This window comes from Aedes aegypti, chromosome 2, assembly GCF_002204515.2.
Source record: "Aedes aegypti strain LVP_AGWG chromosome 2, AaegL5.0 Primary Assembly, whole genome shotgun sequence".
Lineage (NCBI taxonomy): Eukaryota > Metazoa > Arthropoda > Insecta > Diptera > Culicidae > Aedes > Aedes aegypti.
In genome coordinates, this window is record NC_035108.1 from 10,097,039 (window position 1) to 10,122,030 (window position 24,992).

Here is a 24,992-nt window from a genome sequence, read left to right on the forward strand (position 1 = left end):
TCAGTTTCTATCCTGATAGGTTCAAAGAATAACCGGCCATGCATTCCTATGAGTTCTGCCATTCGATAGGGCAACCGACGCAGTTCCAGCAGTTTTATCGCCGTTGCACTTTGGCCTCAATATCCGGTTCGCCAATTCGCATGTGAACCTCGTGCTCGTCACGGAAATGCCACCGGGGGAAAATTCCGCTGTTGATTCAATTCCAGCGTGGTCCACAATGGTCCGATGGGGACACAGGATGACCGTTCCGGGCCAGTATTGTTTATTCCACACACGTGTCGTCTTGCTCTGTGTGACAGAGTATGCGGGCTTACATAGTTTTGTGTTGCTTGTGGACAACTATTGCTCCGGATGCCGATTGGTGCGCTGTTCCAGTTGAAGATGAGATTAACAACAGCTTGACTCAAAGCGATGGTGAGAAACACTGCAGCGGACAAATCTTCATCATTGCTTTATTGCATTGTCCGATAAGTTCCTGTGAAGACCCCACGTGTGTTGCAAAAGTTGTCCAGAACATGGACTTCGAAACTCATTCATCTTTTTCCAGTGAGGAAAAAGTTCTCTCATTGACAACTTCATCGACAAGGATTAGTACTGTTAGTGACAATCACCTCATGGCAAATAAAAACTTGAAAATTATACTTTGTATTGTAACCAACAAAAGCGAATACTTCATTTTGATAGTTTCTGTTTGTCATCAGTAAAATTTTCAGGATGGGTTAATTCATAATCATTATCTACAACCAGTTGAATCTTGTATTGCAAGGGTGTTTCAGATAATTTTCCAAGATTTGTTTCAAATTTTTGAAAAGCCGTTTTCATTCATTCATTCATTCGCAATAATTTCCACAGATTACCCACAGTTTTGATAGAAAAGATTTGAAAAATTGTTTATGAACTCACCAAGTAATCTTCTAACAACTCTAGCAAGAAAAGTTTAGAAAATTTTTAATCAGACCATATTCAGAAATTCGAGATCTGCCTCGTAGTTTTTCAAACACAATCATTTTGTTTGAATAATTATTTCAGTAATTCGTCTATTAGTTCTTCTATATTTCTTGTGTAGATTTCATCCTATCAAGAGTATATTTTAAAATCTATACATAACTATAAGTAGATGAAAAAAAATCGAATTTAGTACTATACCATTTAATTCCACTAGAGTTTGTATCCTTTGACAGATATGCGTATTTCGACCTCTACTGTAAGGCCGTTTTCAGTGTCGTGTACTAGACGCGACTTATATACATAACTATCTTTCATTAGTAGTTGATAAGCATTGTTATACCAACCGTTTGTTAAAAATTAAAAAAAATGAGAGAATGCGAAACCGTTTGTAGTGAGGGATGGTACACAAATTATGTCACGATAAATTTCAACTTTTTTGACCCCCTCCCCCCCCTTTGTCACGTTTTTTGTATGAGTCCTCCGAAATTTTTGTAAGACTTGTCACGCTTGGCTTGACCCCCTCCCCCCTCGGAGCGTGACGTAATGTGTGCATGACCCCTGACTAGACTAAGAAAGTTTATGTCACTCCACTGGTGCTAATCTCTTTGGGATAGGACAAAGGTGTTTTCACCTTGTGTCCTGATTGGTTGGCCTAGAAATAAACGCCATATTTTTGTTTTTTATCGACATCATTTATGCTTTATTAAAACTTAAATATTTTAGAGAATTTCGAATATTTCTGATACATTTAGAGATTTTGTAGTTGCTATCGACTGTGTGGGCTCATTTCTTTCTTGATTTCTGGGTTCTATCGGCTCTATTAGTCTTAAAGCAGGTAAAACGACTACTGCTTCAAATTTGCGACGATTCGTTGAATTATACGCCGAAAGTCATTTCAGCTGCTTGACGACTAATAAAGTCAATAGAATCCAGAAAAGAAAAATACATTTGGAGAGTTTTTATAAGGTTCTCATAAAATTGACATCAGCTTTTCATAGTTGTTAGAATACATAACTCTCACATCGAGGACCTGGGTTCAAATCCCATCCCCAAGTTAGCTACTTATGATCTTAAGGCTACAGTGATGACGGAAGGGAAGTTGGTTCCGAGACGAACTAGCATAGGATTAAAAAATCTCGTTATTTGAGATATAAAAAATAATGGTCTAAAACCAGGCTTGATAATGCTCCTCAACATCATAGAGTTCGGTGAAATACTCTAGAGCAGCGTGCTGCCTTTACCTCTTTGCGAGGGAGCGAAAAAATGCTAAGCAGAGAGGCAACGAGGACTGTTTTGTTCGGGCGGAGTTCTTTTGAAGTGTGACTATCGCAACAAGAGAGAGCATCGCAACAAGAGAGAGAGAGAGAGAGAGAGAGAACCAAAAAATCTTCGCATTTTTTTGCACTCTCACTCGAATTGGTTGAGGATCTGTGTTGAAAATTTTGAGTTCAGTTTTTTCTCCACAGAAAAACGGCAAAATTACCTACTTTTTGCATCGCAGAGGAGTTTCTATCAAGCCTGTCCAAAACCAATGTAACAAAAGTAGTTTTGTGAAATTTTTAATATTCTTTGTATCTTAAAAGAATAAGAAATTCAATATGTAGCTCAACGACATCATTGTAGCAGTGGACAAACTGATATGAATAATTTCGGAAAAGGATAATCGAACTGATGGGTTTGGATCCCACGAAACTCTCCAGTACGATGGAATAGGAAAATTTACCAACAACGCCACAGAATGGGTAACATGATTTATTATCTCACCCTGTTTAGTGTACGGGGAAGTCGTGAGATAGAAACCCACCAGAAAGATTCCATTTCTTTCAAAACCTTGCCTCTAAGTTTTCTCAAATTAATGCATGTTGCTACGGTTTTCAGATTTTTCGAATCTCTTATTAATTGGTTTAGCCCTAATAGGCTGTATAGATAATATAGGCAATAGTTGCGAAAACATATAAATGACTTCCAAATCAGGCGTTCTTGTAATCCAAAACATGTTCCTATGATTAATTTATAAATCTTTTCATTGAAAATACTTTCAAGGGATTCACTTAGCATGATGATTTAAGAAATCTCCAGGGATTTCTTCAAAAATCCGATAGTTCCGTCAGGATGTCTGTAAGAAGTTTTTTAAACATATTTTTGAAATTTACTAAAAAAATTTCAAGGATTTCGGTTAGGTTTTCCTGAAATAGCTCATCAAGAAGTTCATCAAACTATTCCTGAAAGGATGGTGAATATCTAGGAGAAATCTTTGGAGAAATGTCTTGAAGAATCTCCCGAAGAAATGCTAATAAGTGGCTGTAAATTAATTCAACGGATTACTAACTGAATGGTTGATGAAATTTTTGCAAAAGCTTTTTGGCGTATACCTGGTGAAATATTTTGCAGAATTCCTAGAAAAATGCTTGATAAACTCTTTTCCTGAGGAAACTCCCAAGGAATTTCAAGAATAACTCTAAAATAAGTCTCTGGATAAATTCCTTATCGGATATTTTGTTGGTTCAGTGGAAAAATTCGTGTAGATAGCTTGAGGGAGAAACCACAGGTCGATCGAATGAGCTTCTTGGAAACCTGTGCTGGAACTTTTTAAAGAACTTCTTTTTTTTTCAAGGAAAAGATCTTGGGTGAGCTCATAGAAAATTTTATTCGTGAAGGAACCTCACTAATTTACTTCAAGATTTTTTGGTAAAAAATCAGTAAAAATACCGTAGAATGGAAACGTCTCTTTTCTAGAATTTCCATTGTTAATTTTTCACTGGTGTACTTGAATTGGAAATTTAAGCATTTCCGGAACTGACAACTCTCTAAAAAATGTTATATATACTATAATGGAGCTCTTCTGGACTAACCATCTGTGTGCCATTTATTTTGGGCTGAATTTACCGCTTCATTTTCTCAACCTTACTGTCCCATGCATAACGCAGCCTCAATGTTCATTTTATTCATTTTTTATATTATAGGCACGAAAATGGCTTATTTATACTTGGTTTATTATCTTATTTCAGTGGTGCAACTTTCCAGACCATCTTAAAGTCAGCATATCAGAGATACTAACTTAATCACTGCTTTTCATCTTTTAGCATGTCGTTCGTGTCTACAAAATGTATATCGTGTCTATTTTGAAGTGTATTTATGAGGTTTCATCATTTCCATTCAACTAAATACATACATCTATTTATATCGTATATGAACATTATTTGCATTTTTAAATATTTCATTTAATAATATGTTAGGAATTGGAAGGGTGCATCAGGGCATCATTGAAGTTGAAGCTGGAGAATGGAGTAGACTGAATGCACCGTAACATCCTTGAAGATGGGTGCATTAGCTCCAACAGTTGCAATGGATTTGACGCGCCCTTCTTATAACAAACCATCCCGTGGAAAGCTGGACAAGTACTGCGTTTCTCATTATTTAATTTGTTGGACTATACCATTGGATGGAGATTGCCTTTTTTCCCGCGGGCTGTCAAAATCGAGTTCGAACTTTACTAAATTTTATAGTTCGACTGCACATCACAATTATATGTGAGAATTACAGTCATTGGCTAAGTTGCTAATTTTAATCATAAATTAAAAAATTGATTGCAGATATTCTGCATCACTTCCTATGATCACCGAAAAGGACCTGCAAACGGTATTTTTAATTCATGTATTTTTTTCAGGATATATCAGCAATATATAATTACAGGAAGCCGTCGTAAACATTTAGTAGGGGAACATGGTCCAATTCGGACCTAGTAACAGGTTTTTGGCCATATCTTTTCAGAACGATGGACGGCATGAAAAGTTTTATGTTTTCTCGAAAGCCTGATTTAGCGCGCGCACTTTTCTCTCAGAGAGTTTTGTGATACCTCCTACCAGGACAAGACTAGACATGTTTGAACAAATTTCTCCAAAAGGTCCGAATTGGACCAACCCTGTTCCATTTCGGACCACCCATGTTCTAATTCGGACCACCCTATATTTTATCGTTTTTGGCTATGGTAGTTATAAAATATAACTCCAATTTATTTGGTACCAAAGCTTGTTGAACTTTTTCAACAAACGCAAGCATAAAAAATAATTCAATGCGTAAAAAATTCTCATTTAATTCGAGTTAGAAATAGTTCAAGTAAAATGTGAATTTCATTAAAAAAAACATAGGTGAAATCCGAAACTGGTTCAAAATTGAGTACATTGAACTTTCTCTAACTCGATTTTAAACTGACCTTTAAATTGGAGATACCGAGATAAAGAACATATATTTTGTTATTCTGGAGCTTTTTGTTATTTTTACAAAATACATTGGCAAAAGCCAGTTTTAGAATACAGTAAAATTTTAAAATATTTAATCATGACATGAAAATATCGGGTTCAAAAGGTGCACTTGTTCGGAAAACTGAAAGAGATAGCATCGATTCTTGGGACATCAAGTTGGAGAAGTATTGACATACATTTTAGGGTCAAAGTATGCTATATTGAGGTGATTATAACATGAAGCCAAACTTCAAATTTTCAAGTTCAAAACACATTATATCGTGTAAGGAAAAGTTGATTATTTTGTTCTCAGCACTCGTAGAAGTTTTTCTTTATCGTATTTTCAAACAACAAGCTATATCCAAAATAGGATGTGGTGGTATTTATGGAGATGCTTTACAAGTAGCTGGTTTATTGGTTCCTTTTTTGTGGTCTACCGTGTTTCTTAGATTTGTTTGAAGACATTTTCTTGACCGCAACAGAAACAAAAGCACAATCCATCAATATTACAACTTCTGTAATTTTCGAGCAAGTCGAGAAGACTTTCACGGAGTGGAGCTTATGAAATAGACTGACTGCTCGTTGAAAATCAAGAGGTCCGTATTGAACCATACTGAAAGGTCCGGATTGGACCAACATACATTTTGAGATTTTCAAACTAGTTGAGCACAAACAGTGTATAGACATATCAAAACCATATAGTCAGATGAAAGCTTAGACTTGGCGGATTCGATTAAAAAATAACACAGACAGATTGGAGATTTATTGTCAATTACAGAAGCTTGGAAATAATTCTTACCGATAGCACACTAGAGTGCTTCAAAACAACAAACTAATATAAAAATCAAACGAATTAATTGAAAGGCGTCAAATTTATTGTGTTATATCCAAGCCAGACGGTTGGTAGGAAAACGGTACACACGATCTTTACAGTAGCGCCAGTGTTGAGAAATGCTTGATGGTCCGAATTAGAACAGGGTCCGAATTGGACCAGGTTCCCCTATAAATATTTTCATTCTATTTTTTTTTTCAAGCTTGTTGGAATAATATGTTATTTTGTATTTAATATTAATCATCTTTCATTTAACAATTCTAGGTCAAATCATTGAGTATTTGCATTATTTCTTATATTTTTTATATTTTGAATTATTGTACTTAATTTTATTGCATAACAATCATTGATTTGAATTATAATAAAAACATGGGTGATATTTGGGAATGTGCATCAGGGCATCATTGAAGTTACAGCTAGACAATGGTGTGGAGTGCCAGCCGGAGTCAAGGGTTGAAGTAACCGTAACATCCTTATAGATGGGTTCTTCTATCCCAACAGTTGTAATAGATTTGACGCACCCTTCTTACAACAAACCATCCCTTGGATAAACTTGATAGATTGCAAATTTCATTATGCTTTCCATTGGATCATATTATTGGAAGGAGATTCTCTATTTCCTGCGGGTTTCGCGTAAGTGTCTCTGCTTACGGGTCCGCCACATCCCATTTTGGCCGATTTTCTCCGAATATTTCAATTGGCAATCCCAGAATAACATATTATGAAAACAATATGTGAAAAATAAAATCGATTTTATTACAGCAGTGTTGCCAATTTTGACGATTGTCAATGTATTTTCAAAAGTCTTCTAAGAATGAAGCAATTGTGTTTCTATTGAGCTTTAAATGTGACATGGGGACTAAAAGTGACTCTGAAAGTGAAGGCGTAAGTTATTTTTCATATTAATACTATATCTGCACTTCCGTCAGGACGTACTTTAAACCTAAAAATGGAATCATATCAGTTCCTTTCAAATTTAAAATATTTTTCTCTAAAAAATATAGGGGAAAATGATTTTATGATATCTGTAAAATTGTTGCTCCAAAAATAACTTGATTTTTTCCATCAGCCTTTTGATTGATGATGCTTTCTAAGAACAAGCCTTTTATGAAAATAAAAAATATAAATTGTCGAATTTTCCAGCCAGTTTCTAACAATCATTGATTTTGATAACCTCCAAAAATCGACCGTTATTATCGTTGTTCCATATTCGTATGAAATTTAATTATTCTGGAGATTTTTTATTATCACAACATTGTACAATACTAGTCGAACGATGTACAGAAAACCGATTGAAATTTCATTGATAAATTAAAAAGTTACAGCAAGCACAAAGTGTCCACTTCATAAAATGAACAGTCCTTATTGGCTGTACTGTTAAGTGGAATCGCATGCAGAACAAGACTCTAGCTAGGATGGTGGCTACCTACATACATTTACGCTTCATTTTCTCAAATATTACAACACACAGAAGTGGTTAGTATTTCGAAGCTTCTTGATGTGTCATATTCTTTGTGAGAAAGAAGAAGAAATCAGCCTAGGAGCAGTTTTTCAGTGTTGGTCCAGAAGAGCTTTATTTTTTGCGAATCGTACTCAATTTTCTCCAACTTCTTTTAACTTTGAATGTACCGTTTTGATTCATATTACGGACAGCTTTAAATTCCGGACACTCACTTGTATGGAAAACATTTCAAACGAAATGTTTCAATTTTTGCCGTTCATATGTTTTTACTCTCGAGACTCGGTTCAATAAACATTTTCCATAGACGTCTATGCAAATTTATAATGTACAACTTCCTTATACGTCTGGTAAGCGGTTTAACGATTGCAATTGATGATTTGATTTTTCTGTTTATGATTTTCACAAGCTGTCCGGAATTCGAATCGAAGTGTCCGGAATGTAAGGCAAAAGTAACAAAGCGCCCGGAATAAAAATCATGAAATGTTCACACATTTCTATTTAATTCAAATTATTCATGTTGTGGAATCTAAATCTTCATCCATCATTCGAAGGTTAAGTGTTTTGAAGGCTCAATAACGTGGAGGAAACACACAGAATGATTTTATTTATGTGCTTTCTGATGAGTTATACTTCACTAAGGCCTTAAGCGTCAATGAATCAAACGGTATATAAAATTTCAGCCCTTTTATAAAATTCAATGAAATATTTTCAAATCTTTCTAAATCTTTACCTTAAGATTTTGAATGTATTTATTTTTCACAATTAAGCTTCTTGAAATGATCGATTGTACCAATGAAGTTATGAAACTTTGATGCCAAGAAACGCCCTCGACCAAATTAGGAATCAAACTCGCCATCTACGAAATGCCAACCTGTCAATTCTTCTTCATAGGCTTTCAGTAGATCTAAACACCCTCCCATTAGTCAACAATAAGAGCATGCTGGCACAACCTCAACTGAGCAGCTTCCAGTGACACACATTTTCGCTATATGCAAATTTTGAACTTTTCTCCGCACACATTGCATTTTCCAGCATTGCCAACAACCAAAACATACAAACCTAGCGCACCCCATCGCATTGGTAACCTTTTCCGACGATGCCTTGCTGTGCACTCAGTGTACCACTGTGGCAACAAACAAGTCCCCCAGCAGCAGCACAGTAAAAATGCATCTCCAATTGAGTTATGCATATGCGGTTGAAAAATGCATCCACTTCCGGCAGCAGGGGAGAGAGAGAGAGAACGCGCACCACCAAAAGGTTCAGATCCCTTTCCGACCCAAATATAATGTCGAAACAGTTTCCGGCTTACCGCTAGGACTAGGGTAGATGTACGAATTATAATAATAGTACCTGTTATGGAAATAGTGGCACAAAAAGAGATTGATTTCATTGTTCCACTAAAATATAACGGTTAAAATTCATAGGAGTTATGAAACCATTTGTTTTTTATGATAACTAGGCCTTGATAAAAACAATTTTGCAATACAATGTATGAACGTAGAATTTGTTTTGTACCATATTTTGAATTCACACAACATTTTGACACCTTTTCGATAAATTATTTATTCCTATTAACCATTTGCAATAATTAATAATCACTGATTACATAACATTTTTGGATAATAGTACAAACAATCACTTCATTACTTATTAACGTTGCATAGTCAATCGCTCACGATGTCGTTTTAAGATTATTTCTGTTTCGCAAAGCTTCAAACTAGTAATTATCATCAACAAGTAGAGCACTCGACACAGAAGGCCTATCTGTCAAGATAAGCAACATATTAGAGTTTGAAGGTATTTGCTAGCCTTACTAGTGATTTTAGAATTTTATTTTTTGCATATTTTGTTCAATTAGTAGTTTTATCAACAAGTAATTTTAACCATACTGTTGACATTTTGCATCCAGAACTGGTACATCTACCCTACCCCACCATTGGAACACGCCCTCTGTTCCGAGTTCGGAAGCAACTATGAGCCGGATATACGTGTGTTCAAGAAACTTTTAAACAAGTCGACTAGTGCTCATAAGTGCCGGGGCAATATGGCCACCTAGGGAGTACAGGGAATATGCAGTTGCATTAAATCGAGAGCTTAGAATTTCTCAACATACGTTTCGGTTTTGTGTTTACCTTTTATGCAAATGGCACCGTACAATACTGAATGTGGTGAAGTTGGGATCTTGTCGAAATGAGACAGAACCCGAAAGTCGTGAGCTGGGGATTAGGTGTAGAGTAGTATCGAAACTGTTAAGCATACATGATTCAGCTTCATCTGAATCGCGTGTGATCTCTATTAAAACTCTTTGAATTAGCAATCGGCACCACTAATTCTTTGGGGGTTTGTTGGCAATGATAGCCCAGTATGGCACTGTCCCTCAATCGTGTGTATCGAAACAGATTGTTCGAAATAGGATTAAGATTTATAAGGAGGAGTGTGCCACAGCTGAGCAGAAATTTATGGAGTTGATCCGAAAGCTGTGATACGAACAAAGCGGTAATGATATTCGGTGTTTTTTGGAAGCTGAAAAGTGCCTCATAAATAAGCATATAATCCATTGGCGTTTTTGTCGTACTGTGGCCAGGTATTTAGGTCGGGGCTATTTTCTGCACTGCCACAATAAACTGTACTTATAGTGCAAATAAGGTAGCAATTATGCGTCCCACACGAATGCAAATCAAATAAATGAATAAATCCCTAATTACATAGGTTGCCGGAGCAACACCACCATCGATCCAGCTCAACGAGAAACCAGTCTGTGTCACTGCTGCACTACCATCTGCTTCTCTGGCAGTTTGAAGCGATCGAGTCAACACACACATACATCAGGGAATACCGTATAAATGTCATGCATAATTATCACATTAATTGAACTGTAATTGCAAAGCATTAATCATCGTCCTCTCGACACTTGATCCTGATGGCTGATGCTTTCAACCTGGCAACTGAATGTGCTGAATTGGCGTTTCCCAGCTGCAGCTTGCTCCGCTAACATACGGGTTTTAGCAAATTAGCCTAGATTTTCACTGGACCGAGCCACCCTAATCACCGTCTTGTACTGTGAAGTGCATATGCAAGCTAAAAGAGATTACTGGTGCTGTTCAAACAGGAGGTGACCCTATCCTCCTCCATTACACTAATGAGTCAATAGCACATGGGCGTAGCCAAAGGGACTGGGAAACTCCCCTTCCCATTTCGCATCTCTTTCTCTTCGTTAAAAAACACTTGTATAATCATATCTAAGGAATTCAAAATATATTTTATGAAACATAACAGCTCTCTACCAAGGATCTTGCTAAGGCAGCGTCCATTTATTACGTAACGCTAAAATTGGGAATTTTTGACCCCATCCCTCCGAAACGCTTTTTGTATGAAAAATTTGCATTTGAATTTTTGCATGAACCGTAACGTTTGAGCATACTCCCTCCGTTACGTAACCTGTTGATGCCGCCTAACACAACTAATAAGATTTATTCTAGGGATTCGTTTTCAGGGATAGCTTTGAGTATTCTCCATGAATTCTTACAAAAATTATTGGGGTCGTCCATAAACCACGTAGTCATTTATTGGAGGGGGGGGGGTCTGGCCAATGACTACGGTTCATACAAATTTTACAAATTTTGTATGAACAAATAACCACTAGGGGGAGGGGGAGGTGTGTCTGGAATTAAAAAAAATATCACGTGGTTAATGGGCAGCCCTTTATAGGGATTCCAGTACATATTCTCTCAAATTCGTTCATGAATTACACCAAAATACCTTTAGGGACTACTTTAGGACTCAGGAGTCGCTTTCAGTCAATTTCCATGTCCTACTCGCCAATTGCATTTACTTTTTTTCTCAAGATATCTTTAGTATGTTTTGTTTTGCAGAAATATTTCTTTGCCTTTAGTAATTTATTGTTGATATCGCTTGCATAGTCCGTCACATCCTAACGAAAATCCTAACAACGTTCATGGTTATCCCCCTTCAACAAATCGAGCGCAGGAGATCACGTTCACCGAGACCGGTTCATTGGCCCTCTCCGGTGGAACTAAGCGTCAGTAAACACACAGCCCTATAAGCTGCCGGTTGGAAACTAGAAATAAATTATATCTAAAACCAACAACATCAGCCACCGAATAATTGATCACATTAATCAGTGGATACTGGCGATGGTGTTTGCCAAGGGGTAGCATCCCATCTCTCTCTCTCTCTCTCTCTCTCTCTCTGGCCCGCCTGTCACCGGCAGCAGACCTTCTAACCGCAGCACCAGATTAGACCCCAGCTTCAGCAGAGAGGGGCAAAGGGGGCTTAACATCGAACGGCATGTGACGTGTCGTGTGTCATTACCGCGTGACCACAAAGGGTTAGAAGGGTACAGGTATCTAAATGCTTCTTCTTTCAAATTGGCAACCGAGTGGGCTCTTTGGTTTCACCGGAGTGGTAGCCGCAATATGCGATATAAACCGTAAATGATAGGATTATGCTGCGGATTTGGCAGAGAGCACCATGGTGGCGACTGATTAACTTGATGATAGGAACTTAGAGACCTGTTGTCTTGAAAAAAATGAGACCTAACAGGAATAAAATAAACACCGAGAAATATCCAAGAAAACTAAAAGAAACCTGTACCGTAATCCGGGGTAACATTGATCGCAATGCACATAGGACCGAATCGACAATTTAGCCGGAAAAAAGTGTTATCTCTGTTCTCGTCGATTTTAGACGTTCGATGTCTTCAGAGAACTTATTCGTAATTGAGTTTTGCATCTTTTAAGGAAAAATTTGAATAGGGTGGCCCATATTTAAGCTAAAATTTTGGCTCAAACTTTTTTGTTTGATTAAATTTGTGGCTGCGCTCTTCTGCAAACTTTTAGAAAATATTATTTTGAACAACTTTGTAGAAGACACTTTTGATCTAACTCTTCATTTGAGCTAAGTAAATTGATTTTGAAAGTATTAACTTAGGGTGGACCCAAAAAATCAGTTATTTTGATCTAACTTTTTTGTTTTCAGTTTTACGTGAATGTGGTCTTTAGAAGAGTTGTAGAGGTAGTAAAGATACACATTTTTACTGTACATCGCAAGTTTGTAATTCTTGTGATTTTTAAGTTATAAGCAAATTTAAGTGAAAAACTATAAAATCTTAAGATGCCCATAACTCATGGAGTTGGTTCGATAATTTTTTTTTTAAGTGGCATTAGAAAGGCCATACAATAGGCAACTTTTGCTGCAAAAACTGTGAGAACGTATTTTTTGTAAATTGAGAAAATTCACTTCAAAAATATACTTAAAAAAACTCGAAATTCGCTTGTAACTCACAAGATTTAAAAGTTAACGGCGTGCTGTCTTCAGCAAAGTGTAGAATTTAACTAATTCTATAACTTTTCCATACATCAATTTTAAGAGAAATGTGAAACAAAATATGAAGAAATGATGATACGATTCAGATGTAGGTCACCTTATATTCTTTACTATAAAACATTAAGTAAGTATATCAGCAGTCGCTTTCATATACTTGCTGTTGTAAACTTTGTATGGTATTATGATTTTATTATTACTTTATCAGTACTCAGGTATAATTCACGTATAATTCAAAATGTAAAATGATGCCAATGCAATATAAGAAACTTTTACTGTTTCGTCATTGTGACTGCTATTATTGTGACTGAATACATACAATAGTGTCGTGGGATACAGAACTGTGGAAATGGTGGAATAACCTAACATTATTGAAGAAGCCAAGGTAATCAAAAAGTGTGCAGGTTTGGAAAATTATTGATAGAAAAGTACAATTATATTGCTACTACTTGAATAATTTTGTATAAAGGTGAAGATGAATCGAAGCCAAACCTCGAATTTTCAGGAGCACAAATCTGAAAAACCAAACATCCGTTTGAGCTGAAAACTTAATCGATTGGTCACTAGCTGGTGGTGACCAATCGATTAAGTTTTCAGCTCAGGCGGGTTTTTGGTTCTCCAGATTTGTGCTCTTGAAAATTTGAGGCTTGGCTTCGATTCATCTTCACCTTAACTAATAGTAAAATGTATTATAAGTTCTACATATTTTGTTTCACATTTCTCTTAAAATTGGTGTATGCAAAAGTTATAGAATTAGTTAAATTCTACAATTTTGCTGAAGACAGCACGCCGTTAACTTTTAAATCTTGTGAGTTACAAGCGAATTTCGAGTTTTTTTAAGTATATTTTTGAAGTGAATTTTCTCAATTTACAAAAAATACGTTCTCACAGTTTTTGCAGCAAAAGTTGCCTATTATATGGCCTTTCTAATGCCACTTAAAGAAAAATTTTATCGAACCAACTCCATGAGTTATGGGCATCTTAAGATTTCATAGTTTTTCACTTAAATTTGCTTATAACTTCAAAATCACAAAAATTACAAACTTGCGATGTTCAGCAAAAATGTGTATCTTTACTACCTCTACAACTCTTCTAAAGACCACATTCACGTAAAACTAAAAACAAAAAAGTTAGATCAAAATAACTGATTTTTTGGGTCCACCCTAAGTTAATACTTTCAAAATCAATTTACTTAGCTCAAATGAAGAGTTAGATCAAAAGTGTGTTCGACAAAGTTGTTCAAAATAATATTTTCTAAAAGTTTGCAGAAGATCGCAGCCACAAATTTAATCAAACAAAAAAGTTTGAGCCAAAATTTTAGCTTAAATATGGGCCACCCTATTCAACTTTTTCCTTAAAAGATGCAAAACTCAATTACGAATAAGTTCTCTGAAGACATCGAACGTCTAAAATCGACGAGAACAGAGATAACACTTTTTTCCGGCTAAATTGTCGATTCGGTCCAATGTGCAATGACCCTATTCGATAAAAGTTTGAATAAACATTTATCGAAGAATTATTTTCAATGCGTGAATGGTGATTCTCTTCCTTCTATTCATGAGCTAATAACCACTAAGGGTTTTGCAAAAAATAAGTTGTGTTCGCAGGAAGATTTACTGGGATAAATGGTAGAATAATCTCTAGAAATACTTCTGCAAATATCCCTGAAGCAATTCCTGAAAGTGTTCTAGATGAAATCTCAGCAGAAATCACTAAGAAAATTCTTTAAGCTTTTCCTCGAACAATCTGAGATGAAATTCTTGAAAAATCTGTTCAATAGTCGCGTTATAGTCTCTGAAAGTGTTTTAGGAGCCTGCAGAATTTTGCGTCAGGATTCACTGCAACTAGATGAATAAATTAGAGACTTAAGATACCATTTTGGTTTAAATAGCGACCTTAGAACCCTTCCTTTTAAAAAATATACCTAATAGAGACTTGTTCAAAACAAAAACCATATCTCAAAAATCGGACCTGCTACCATCCCTGAATGCGAGATCGAAACGATGCCCGGTGCTTGGATTAAGATAGGGCTGTTATAAACGAACCAACCCGCAGTTTTGCTAAATGTGATTTAATTCTGCTGACAGCTGCAGTGCAACTCTAATGAGGAAAAATGAAGAGATGCCCTCGAGCCTTAAGGAGTGGGTGATAAATTATGTGGGTCGCTGTAGTCTACCTGCTTGAACGGCAGTAAATAAGAAGAGTTACGCCGATTAATAAACATTAATGAGAAGTAATACCCATAGGAACAGTTAATGAGGAACTTGAGTTAACCACTTTCGCGATCTACTTCTGAAAATGAAACGTGGGCGTTTTGCTTACCTTGGTGCATCGAAGAGTGGTGATCTAAGTTGTTTCACACTTAAGCGACGGTTAAGCCTGATCCAAAGGTTAAAAAGCCAATAAACTCACATCACAAATCAATGAACCGTTTGATTTCGAGGGAATCGATTCGAATACCTGTTATTCGTTCTCCAACAGACGCCAATTCTGCAAACCAAACCGGTCCCGGTAATCTGCGAAATTTCCCCTTTAATTGTGTAACAAATCCCCTTTTCCAGTGAATGGCGAATATAAATTCGCTAGAACCGCATCAGCTTGATGTGATGTCGGTTCTGGGTAAGAGTGCTTTTCGGAAATAAATAAACAATTCGACGCTTGCACGTAACGCTAAGGTAGTGGTGCGAAATGCAACAATGTTAATTCCACAAATAGAAACAATTCTTTGGAATGAGCGATATCGAATCAGGGAAAGTGGGAAAGTGAACAATGTATTATGATCGATACGATTTTAGGATTGAGAAGACAAAAATGAGGGAAATCTTCTATCAACCATAAGCAACTTTTATTGTGTTACAATTTTCCAATGACTTATATATTCAATTATTGCATCGTGTGCAAGTGCAATAAAATTACACATGTTGTTAGGTTTTTAATACTCAAAGTAAAGCGGTTCAGATACTCGCGGGCAAATTGTGAGTCCATAAGGTCAGTTTATTGCGATCAAGTCGAATTGCTATTTCTTTGCGATTAGATTTGCTTCTTTTTTTCTAATTACTAGGATGCAACGTATTTATTGATTTTAATGTCTTGTACGATAATGTCAGACCTGTGTGTTAAGTTGTAATAAAACCAGGATTGTATTCAAGATTACGTCAGAATCTTGCCTAGTATTCATTTGAAAAATCTGCACATTAACATTGTAGAATGATGTAATGAATTTTATAATAATCTTTACACACGATTCTGTCAAAAATTAGCATAGATATCGGTCGGAATCTCACCCAATATTTTACATATTTCTCGACTATGAAAATTAAAAAAAAAAAAACATTAGTGATGATTGATATTTTTCTCCATTAGGCACAACCGGTACTGTAAATACTTTTTAGAATATATTTTTCGTTTTAGTGAAATAATTCATTTATTACGTAACGCTAACATTATCAATTTTCGACCCCCATCCGTGCGTAACGCTTTTGTATGTATTTAAAATATTGGCATGCATGTTCAGCATCCATTCCGTCGCCTATAACACTTACATTCATACACAATAATTTTGTTTTTTGGGACAGTAGAGATTATGCTTATTTATCTGTGTTCAAATTGTTCAAAGTCACTAGAACTTACTCAAAACATGGAGACTTCGTAAAACCTCACACCAATTATGTGTGCCCTATTCATGTACCTACAAATAACATGAAGATTATCAAATTTGTCAAAAGAATCGTAGATATAATCACAAAAATGATTTTTAATGTAACAGGATAACTCCAATCTTTGGCACGATGACCTCATTGACTGTTTTATGAATTTTAAATGCTTTTCAGATTTATCTGTCTAAATTTTGCAAGTACTTCATAAAGAGTAAAGTAGTAATGCCGTATTGATTGAAAACTTTGATCGATCCAATGCTGACAAGGGAAGGTCACGATAGTGTTACACGGGGTTTTCAACCGGACTATTTTTGTTTGGTTCTACATTTCGAAATATGAAAAACCCCAAAGCTTTTCGGGTGATGGTCCAGGGGGCAATTTTGTTCGTATATAATATTATGGAGTTAAACGAAAATACGACAAGAAATTTTTTTCAGTATTTATTGTGATGGTAGCGATTGAAACATACATAAATATATGTTTATAATGTAATTTCAATGCCAAAGGCCATTGAATGGGTTCTACTCTTGGCGTACTTTTCCTATAGAACAAATTTATTTTGGTGTCAATATTCCGCTCACTTCATGGTTTTCTCATTTCATTCGTAGAAGACAAGCATTTCTTTCAGTAGTGCAGTAATAAGGAAATTTGAAAAAGGTAGTTGAACAATGTAGAAAATATGGAGATACGAACCGTACTGACAAGAAATAATGTTCGCACCTTAAAACTAGATCGTATCTCTTTAGGGTTGAACGAGAAGTTTCTTTTGACAGGAGCTGAAATCGAACAATACACCTAAATGATTGACGGCGCTAGTCGAATGGCCAGGAAGTCGTTGTAAGAGTGGTTGAAAACCATGTGTAACGATTTTCCAACTCCGAGAAAGCGTTTCAAGAGAAAGAATATACTGTACACCCCCGCTAGTTTGAACGGTACCTTATGCAAACCATTGGGGTTCATTTTTGATTTGAACTTCTAGTCACCCTTCGAACAACAGAAAATCGTATATCTGGTTACCCCTTGAGCTGTTTTGTTTTAATTCTGCGTTCCGTTCAATAGCGTTCCATTTCACTTTACTCCGTTCCATGAGCTGAATGACGTTTGAACCATTTTTAATCTGAACGATGTGCAAATTAGCGGGGTACAAATTAAAAAGTGTTCATAATTAATGTGGTCAAACCAACGGGGGTACCAGGTATCAAAAGCGATTTAGAGGATTGATAGATAAGAAAGGAAAATAATAGAAATAATTCCCTAAAATTCTGTAGTTATTTTATTCTAATTTTGAAAAACCAAGGAATAAATTTACATAAAAAGGCTTGCAAAAGTGAGAATATAAGTGAATAAGACATTTTGTTCGTGTTTATGTTTTGTAAATTGTAAATGTCATTTATTTTGTTACAACTATAAATAATTCAAGCATACCTACTATGTGCATCAATATATTCGAAAAACTAAGAAAATAATAGTACGCCAAAATTTGTTTACCTTTATGTCCTTACTGGCTACACTACTGGTTCATATCTCAACATTATTTGCAATTCTACACATATTATTAACCCGTATAGGCCTGAGTGAAAGCAAAAATACTGAAACCCTCACCGCTCAGAGAATTCTTAACGGATTCAAATGATATTTTGTCAGTTCACTGGCCCACATATCTAGTTTCTAAAAGTGACCAGAGGAACTAGGAAATATTCCCAAAGGGGTATTTGGGACATGCCAAGTTACCTCTATTTATTTGCAATGACAATCATTTTAGGGGCCCAGATAGCCGTAGCGGTGAACGCGCAGCTGTTCAGCATGACCAAGCTGAGGGTCGTGGGTTCGCATCCCACCGGTCGAGGATCTTTTCGGGTTGGAAATTTTCTCGACTTCCCAGGGCATAGAGTATCTTCGTACCTGCCACACGATATACACATTCAAAAATGGTCATTGGCATAGTAAGCTCTCAGTTAATAACTGTGGAAGTGCTCATAAGAACACTAAGCTGGGAAGCAGGCTTCGTTCCAGTGGGGACGTAATGCCAGAAATAAGAAGAAGACAACCATTTTTATTTGCATAAATCATTAAGATCTGATATTCAACATTATAAATTAAGAGTTTTGCGCCGTTTAAAATATACCGGATGTGGCCATTCGGACGTAATGCCCGGAAGAACCGGCTATGGATTCGTTGCATACTAAACCGTTTCAATGCTCGAAAAGTAGAAATCAAACGTAATTGTGCACTCAAATGCGTTCCCATAAGCTTGACACAGATGTTCAGATACAAATTGGCCTCTTTATCGTGAGTTTGAGGCGTCCCGGGACCCGAAAATGGTCATTTGTATGATTAATCAATTGCAAAACTCATAGTTATCCGATTCAATCGTTTCTCAAAAGGTTTACACTGACGCAATTTCCTTAAAATTCCGTCATATAGTGGCCACATTATAACCTATTCCGGAAATTATCTGTGTCTTGAAATTTGCCTACCTCCAGGGGCACAAACGCACAGTACCCTTCTCAACCGACCAGACCCAGTGATCCACCGGAATAACTCCGACCATAGGAATATTTCCGCGTTCCTCTGTCCACTTCTAGAAACTAGATATGTGTGCCAGTATACTGACAAAAAAACATTTGAATCCATTAAGAATTCGCTGAGTGGTGAGGGTTTTAGAATTTTTGCCTTCACTCAGGCCTATACGGGTTAATCTGGAAAACAGTCACATTTATAACCTCGGAGGTTTTCCTTGCCAGCATTTCTAGTCATCAAGATTTGTATCTCCATTCTTCTGCATTGTTCAACTACCCCTTTACAAGCAGCTTACTACACTACTGAAAATACATTTAGTTTGTCTCGGGATCTATGAAAGGTATTCAGAAAAACATGAAGTAAACGGAATATTGACACCAACATTAATTTGGTTTCTTTGGTAAAGTGTGACACGAAGGACCCATCATGTTTACGTCTATGGCATTAAAAATGCATTATAAATATACACTAGTGTATGTTCTATTCGCTTCCATCACAGTAAACACTGGAAAAATCTTTTTTTCAAAGTTTCTCTTAACTCAATAATATTATATACGGACAAAATTGACCCTTTCAGAGCCCCTCCTGGCTACACCACTGGTCCATCACCCGAAAGGCTTTGGGGTTTTACATATTTCAACATGTAGAATGTAACAAAAATAGTCCGGTTGAAAACCCCGTGTAACACCATCGTGACCTTCCCTTGTAAGAACATTAGTTATGTTTTTTTTAAGTGTAATTTTTGGAAAATGTCATAGAGAGACAGAGACATGTCAAGTGCTTTTGATGCTGAGGATGTATTAAAATTTGTTCGGAGGATTTGTCAAATTGTAGAGAATTGGTCACTTAGTGCGAAGGAAAATGCACCAAGAGACAAAGTGATGTAGCAGAATAACTAAGCATCGAATGATCTTGGTGTCTTCAGCGGATTTGTTCATTGAACGATAAGGACCAATCGCGCTGATACGACCGCTACTTCACTATTCGTCTAGCCGACTAGTATCTCATGCTGACTTCGATTCTGATCAAATTTCATGATCATGGTTATTCAATGCATATGAAGCATAAAAGGATGGTAGCTTTAACCATTTCTTTTTAATTTATTTTTATATTGACAATGATCTCGAAATTTTAACAAATTCCATTGTTTAGGCAATACTAAAGTGACTCAATGATTTTGAATGCCTGTGACTGTAGTCATTAACAGTTTAGTGTTTCTCTCTCAGCTCGATGGCTCAGACCTCTTTCTTGATCTATGAAGCCAAGGGCTAATGAATGTTTTCTTTTATTGAGAGGGTGAATAATGACACTCAAGAATTTTGAAAAACTGCAACCACGTATGAGCGTTTTTGTTCTTGTTCACTTTTTTCAACTCAGCGTGAATGTAATGTGTATGAACGCTATTTTATTGCCAACTAATACAGTAGACAATTACCGGACACTCTCGTAACGCATAGTTGCACATCATTCCATTAATATAAATACCCATTAAACTAATCAATGTAGTTATTCAAACGAAAAATCAACTGTTATGAGTGAATTTTTCACCCCTTTTATCTTTCTTTTTTATAACAGATGTGTACTCTTTTATGAACACACACACACACACGTTTTAAATCGCATAAAACTTACCCCGATACATGTTGGCCGTCTGCTCCCAGTGGCCCCTCTGGTGGCGGGTGTGGTGTTTGACTAGTCGTTCGAAATTTTTCATCGCTTTCGCCTCCAGTTGACTTTCCACTTGGTTATCACAGCAGGAACCGCCGCAAACATTGCCTGTGCAGAAACAAAAGACAGAGAGAGGAAACGAGAGAAAATTAATCAGATTGAAGATTTTTTCTTCATTTATTACTAATCCCTCTGGTGGAGCCCACTCGAGTGTAGACTACAGTGCTTACAGAGAGGACGAGGAAACGGAAGTGCGGAGACGATGAGATTACAGTAGAATTAAAGGGGTGGTTTTGAACGAAAAGTACCAGTGAAGTGCCATGCGTCTCCTTTTGCTGTGGCTAACAGTGAGTGAGCTTTTTGGATTTCTGGGGTGGGCTAAGAAAGATAATTGCGATGCGACAAAAGCAGAACTAAAGAAGCATGAAAGCTCATTAGTGAGAGCCGGTCGGAATCTCCAAGTGTGAATTGTTGGCTGTAATTTTACCATAAAGTGTAACTCCGTTGAAGCGGGACTATTTTTAATTTCGTGTCTTAACAAATACTTTTGCTCGAGTTCGTGGGAAAGTTATTGAATCGTTCGCTGTTGGGTTTTATGAAAGCTAAGGAGCCGTTATCGAGCTGGTAGTCAATTTAGGGATTATTTTTCATCCGCTCCAGATGAAGATAATTCCCATGTCAGATGACGTGATAATCTCGAGCTGACAGTGAACTTCTTTAGCCTGCTCTGGCTGCTTAGCTATGGAAGGAAGGAGTGTCGGCAATATTCGTTGATGGATTTTCCTTCTTGAGTTCTTTTCAGGAAGGCCTCTTGAAAACGCTTCACTTGACAGCGGCTAGAGTTTTCTTAAGATTCATTCCAGAGGCTTAGCGCGGTGGTTATTAAGGTATGGCTGAAAACTCAATATCTACGCTGTATGGCAGGAAAATGGAAGGTTGAACGGCCCATTTACGCCGCAAGCAGTAGCACCAACGGAAAACTTGTCGAAGCCAGCCGGGTATTTCCGTGTAATGTACAAAAGTTGATGAATGGCCTGTGAGGATTTCAGCGCTGACCATCCGCTGTCCTGTTACAGCATCGACAGCAATTACTTCTTTCTTGCTGGCGTTACGTCCCAACTAGGACAGAGCTTGCTACTTAGTTTAGTGTTTTTACGAACACTTTAACAGGGGCAGGTACGAAGATACTCTATGCCATGGGAAGCCGAGAAAATTTCCTTGACTAAGGATCCTCGACCGGTGGGATTCGAACCCACGACTCTCAGCATGGTCTTGCTAAATAGCTGCGCGTTTACCGCTGCGGCTATCTGGACACCTCGACAGCACTGTAAAGGTCGAATCATGTGACCTTTCTGGCAATCAATCTTCGATAGGCAATTCGGTGTGCTACCGAGCTATTTCACAGACACGCTTCGCCAAACGGGATAAACATTTCAATTGCCGAATCGCATCAGACCATTATCGTGATGGGAATCGAATCTAATCATGGTAAATTCCACCCGGAGTTAAGGATACGAAAGCTCTCAACTCAGAGGAAGGATGATGATGATGATGACGATGCTTTATGATGGGACGCGGATCGCACGTACAATTTATAGACACGCTTCTTTTTTGGGAACGACTGAGTAGGGCTTTGGCACAAGGATAAGGACAAATCTCACGGCATAAAAAATGATTTCGCCCTTCCTGTGATGTCGTCAACGGATGTTTGTTACGCTATGGCGTAGAGATGGAAATAATAAATTACAGTCAATCCTCCAATCAGGATGATTCGAAATTACCTCGTAGATGATAACCGAATTGATCAAACCCCACATTGTAGATTCATCGTGGAGAATGAGATTTAACTCGCACCTTTGATATGTGGAACGAGATTCAGTCCTGCTGTTGAAATTGACTTGTGACCAATGGAAATAGAGACCATGCAGAAGAGAAGTTTGGTAGATGGAAGGTTTACTGTGTTATTGAATGGTCGTAGCCACCTCCAATGCTTACTTAGCAAAAATTGGGCAAAGAACGTAAGTGACGTGCACGTGCTCAGATATAATATAGAGATTTGGCTCTATTGGATGGCATAGGAAAAAAGTATCATCCTTTTTTCGAGCGGATAAAAACTATGACAACTGATATCGACAAGTTCAACCCAGACCACAGGAAAATCTAGACTAGACTGTCTGATAAATTTCCATAGTTATGAAACATACCAACCCACGAAACGGCTGCTTTAGATTGAATGTATGGATTATTGATTGATAAGGTCTTAAGTGAAAAGATGTTCCTAGTTTTTGGCGGTGTTATTTAGCTTAATTATTTCAAGCCATGATTTTTTTCATAGAAACTATAATTAGAAGGGACACTAATTTCTTTTTTTGGATAATTTTTACGAGCCTGATTCTCTGAACAGAAGTATGTTTTTTTTATTTACTCGTTACGTGTTGAAGTGATTAGTACACGTTACAAATAACAGTAAGCATTTCCCCAAAAAAAGTTGTGTTGTCTACCAGCTTTAACTCACGAGAATACAGTATGGCCCATAAAAAAAAATGCGAAAATCGTCATATCATGTGTTATGGTAGTTTTTACATAGAAAATGTGAATGAAACAAAAATATTATTCATTACTTGTATTGTTTAATCTATTTAGACTCAGTTTTTTTACTTTGGACATGATTTTTATCTATTACTTTCACCTTACCAGAGAGGAATTGGAAGCATACCTTCAAATTTTATCATGCGGACGTCGAGTTCAATATCTGTGTGATGGAAGCTTCTAAAACATCAACGATGACGTGAGATTCTTCACAGGCCTTGTCTCCAGCATACGCCCATACCAAATGATAGAATTGGTTCATAACTGGGTACTTGGAGACTTAAACATATTTTCGAAAAAACGGCTCATTTTGGAGAGCTTTGATTGAAGCTTCATATAAGTGTGATAAGCAGCTCCGTTTTGCTCAAAACCTATGAGCTAGTATTGATATAAGTTGTCTCTAATCGAAGGAACAATTTTCATCCTCAAAAATCTGTTATAGGCCTCCGTATTTATTTTTTATTCGACCTTAACAAAAAATAAAGGCATACCAAACCTATAAGACGCAAATGCCCTCAAAACTACGACCCTGGCAAAATATTTTATTGTGATCAGGAAAAACACGTTCTCTAAGAACTCCTCCATTCTCTGATACCAAACAAACTAAAATGTTCAACAATAAAGTGTGATTTTTGAAGGTGGAAAATTTATCACCAGAGTATACGACAATCAGACGCTGTTTCTAGCTTCAGGCGGACGAAACCTTTGAATCTATTAGCTTTATTGCATTATTTAGGACGGTTGTGCTACTTTTCCCCGAATGTCGGTTCCCCGAATGTCGTTTCCCCGAACGCCAGTTTCCCGAATGCCATTTCTCCGAACATCCCGTTTCCCCGAATAACCCACTTCCCCGAAAAGTTTTTGGAACTCATAATTGTCATATATTTATACATTTCAGGGTGGTGAAAGTACTGGTCATCTAATATGCAGCCTTCTTTATTTGGTTGTCGGTTCTTACGAGTTTTACCGTCCTCAGCACTTTTGGCAACATGTGTGTAACCCCGAAAATGATCAAATACCTCCTTCTTTTGATTGCTTATCGTTCTTTCTATTCACCACCTAGCCACTGAAAACTATTCCAGCACCTATTTGAACTGCTCCACTTTTCGGGGAAACGGGTCATTCAGGGAATTGGCATTCGGGGAAACGGGTCATTCGGGGAACTGGCATTCGGGGAACCGACATTCGGGGAAAAGTAACACAATCATTTAGGACAGTAAGAAAAATATGGCAAAAATTGTCCTGGATAGCGAACATACTACAATAATCAGAAATTACATTCACTATCAAAAACAATGAACTGTTTGTTATGATTTTTTACAGATAGGTGAAATAGAGATAGAGAAATTTTTGATTTAGTTTTAGAAGAACTTCCTGGTGAAACCATGAAGCTCTTGAATGAATTTAGCGGGTTACAAGCGAAGTGGTGTAAATTACTGACACCTAGTTTTAACATGGACTTTGAAGTTTTTCTAGAAAATTTTCATTCATTCATTTCAATTTCGTTCAATTGTATGGGAGTTAAAAACCAAGCCAATCTTCTTCGAATTATGTTTTTTTTTCTGTTGGATGGAAAAATGACCATAGAATAATGTTCAAACCTAGCAATTAATAGAAGTATACTTAATTTAAATCCGATAAACATATAACACCCTTTTGCGATCCGATAAACATATTACACCCTTTTGCGTTTGGGTCCCTCATTTATGAATAGACTTTCAGAGCAGCTCCAG

At 36.9% G+C, this 24,992-nt stretch overlaps 1 protein-coding gene across 1 annotated transcript in view; it reads right to left on the bottom strand.

Annotated features, from left to right (window-relative positions):
• Nucleotides 1-24,992, bottom strand: part of LOC5567811 (division abnormally delayed protein) — a 329,501-nt gene that overhangs the window by 37,639 nt on the left and 266,870 nt on the right. The window contains exon 3 of the mRNA XM_021839885.1: nucleotides 20,635-20,778. Coding sequence (XP_021695577.1) covers nucleotides 20,635-20,778 — 144 coding nt within the window. The remainder of the gene's footprint in view (nucleotides 1-20,634; nucleotides 20,779-24,992) is intronic.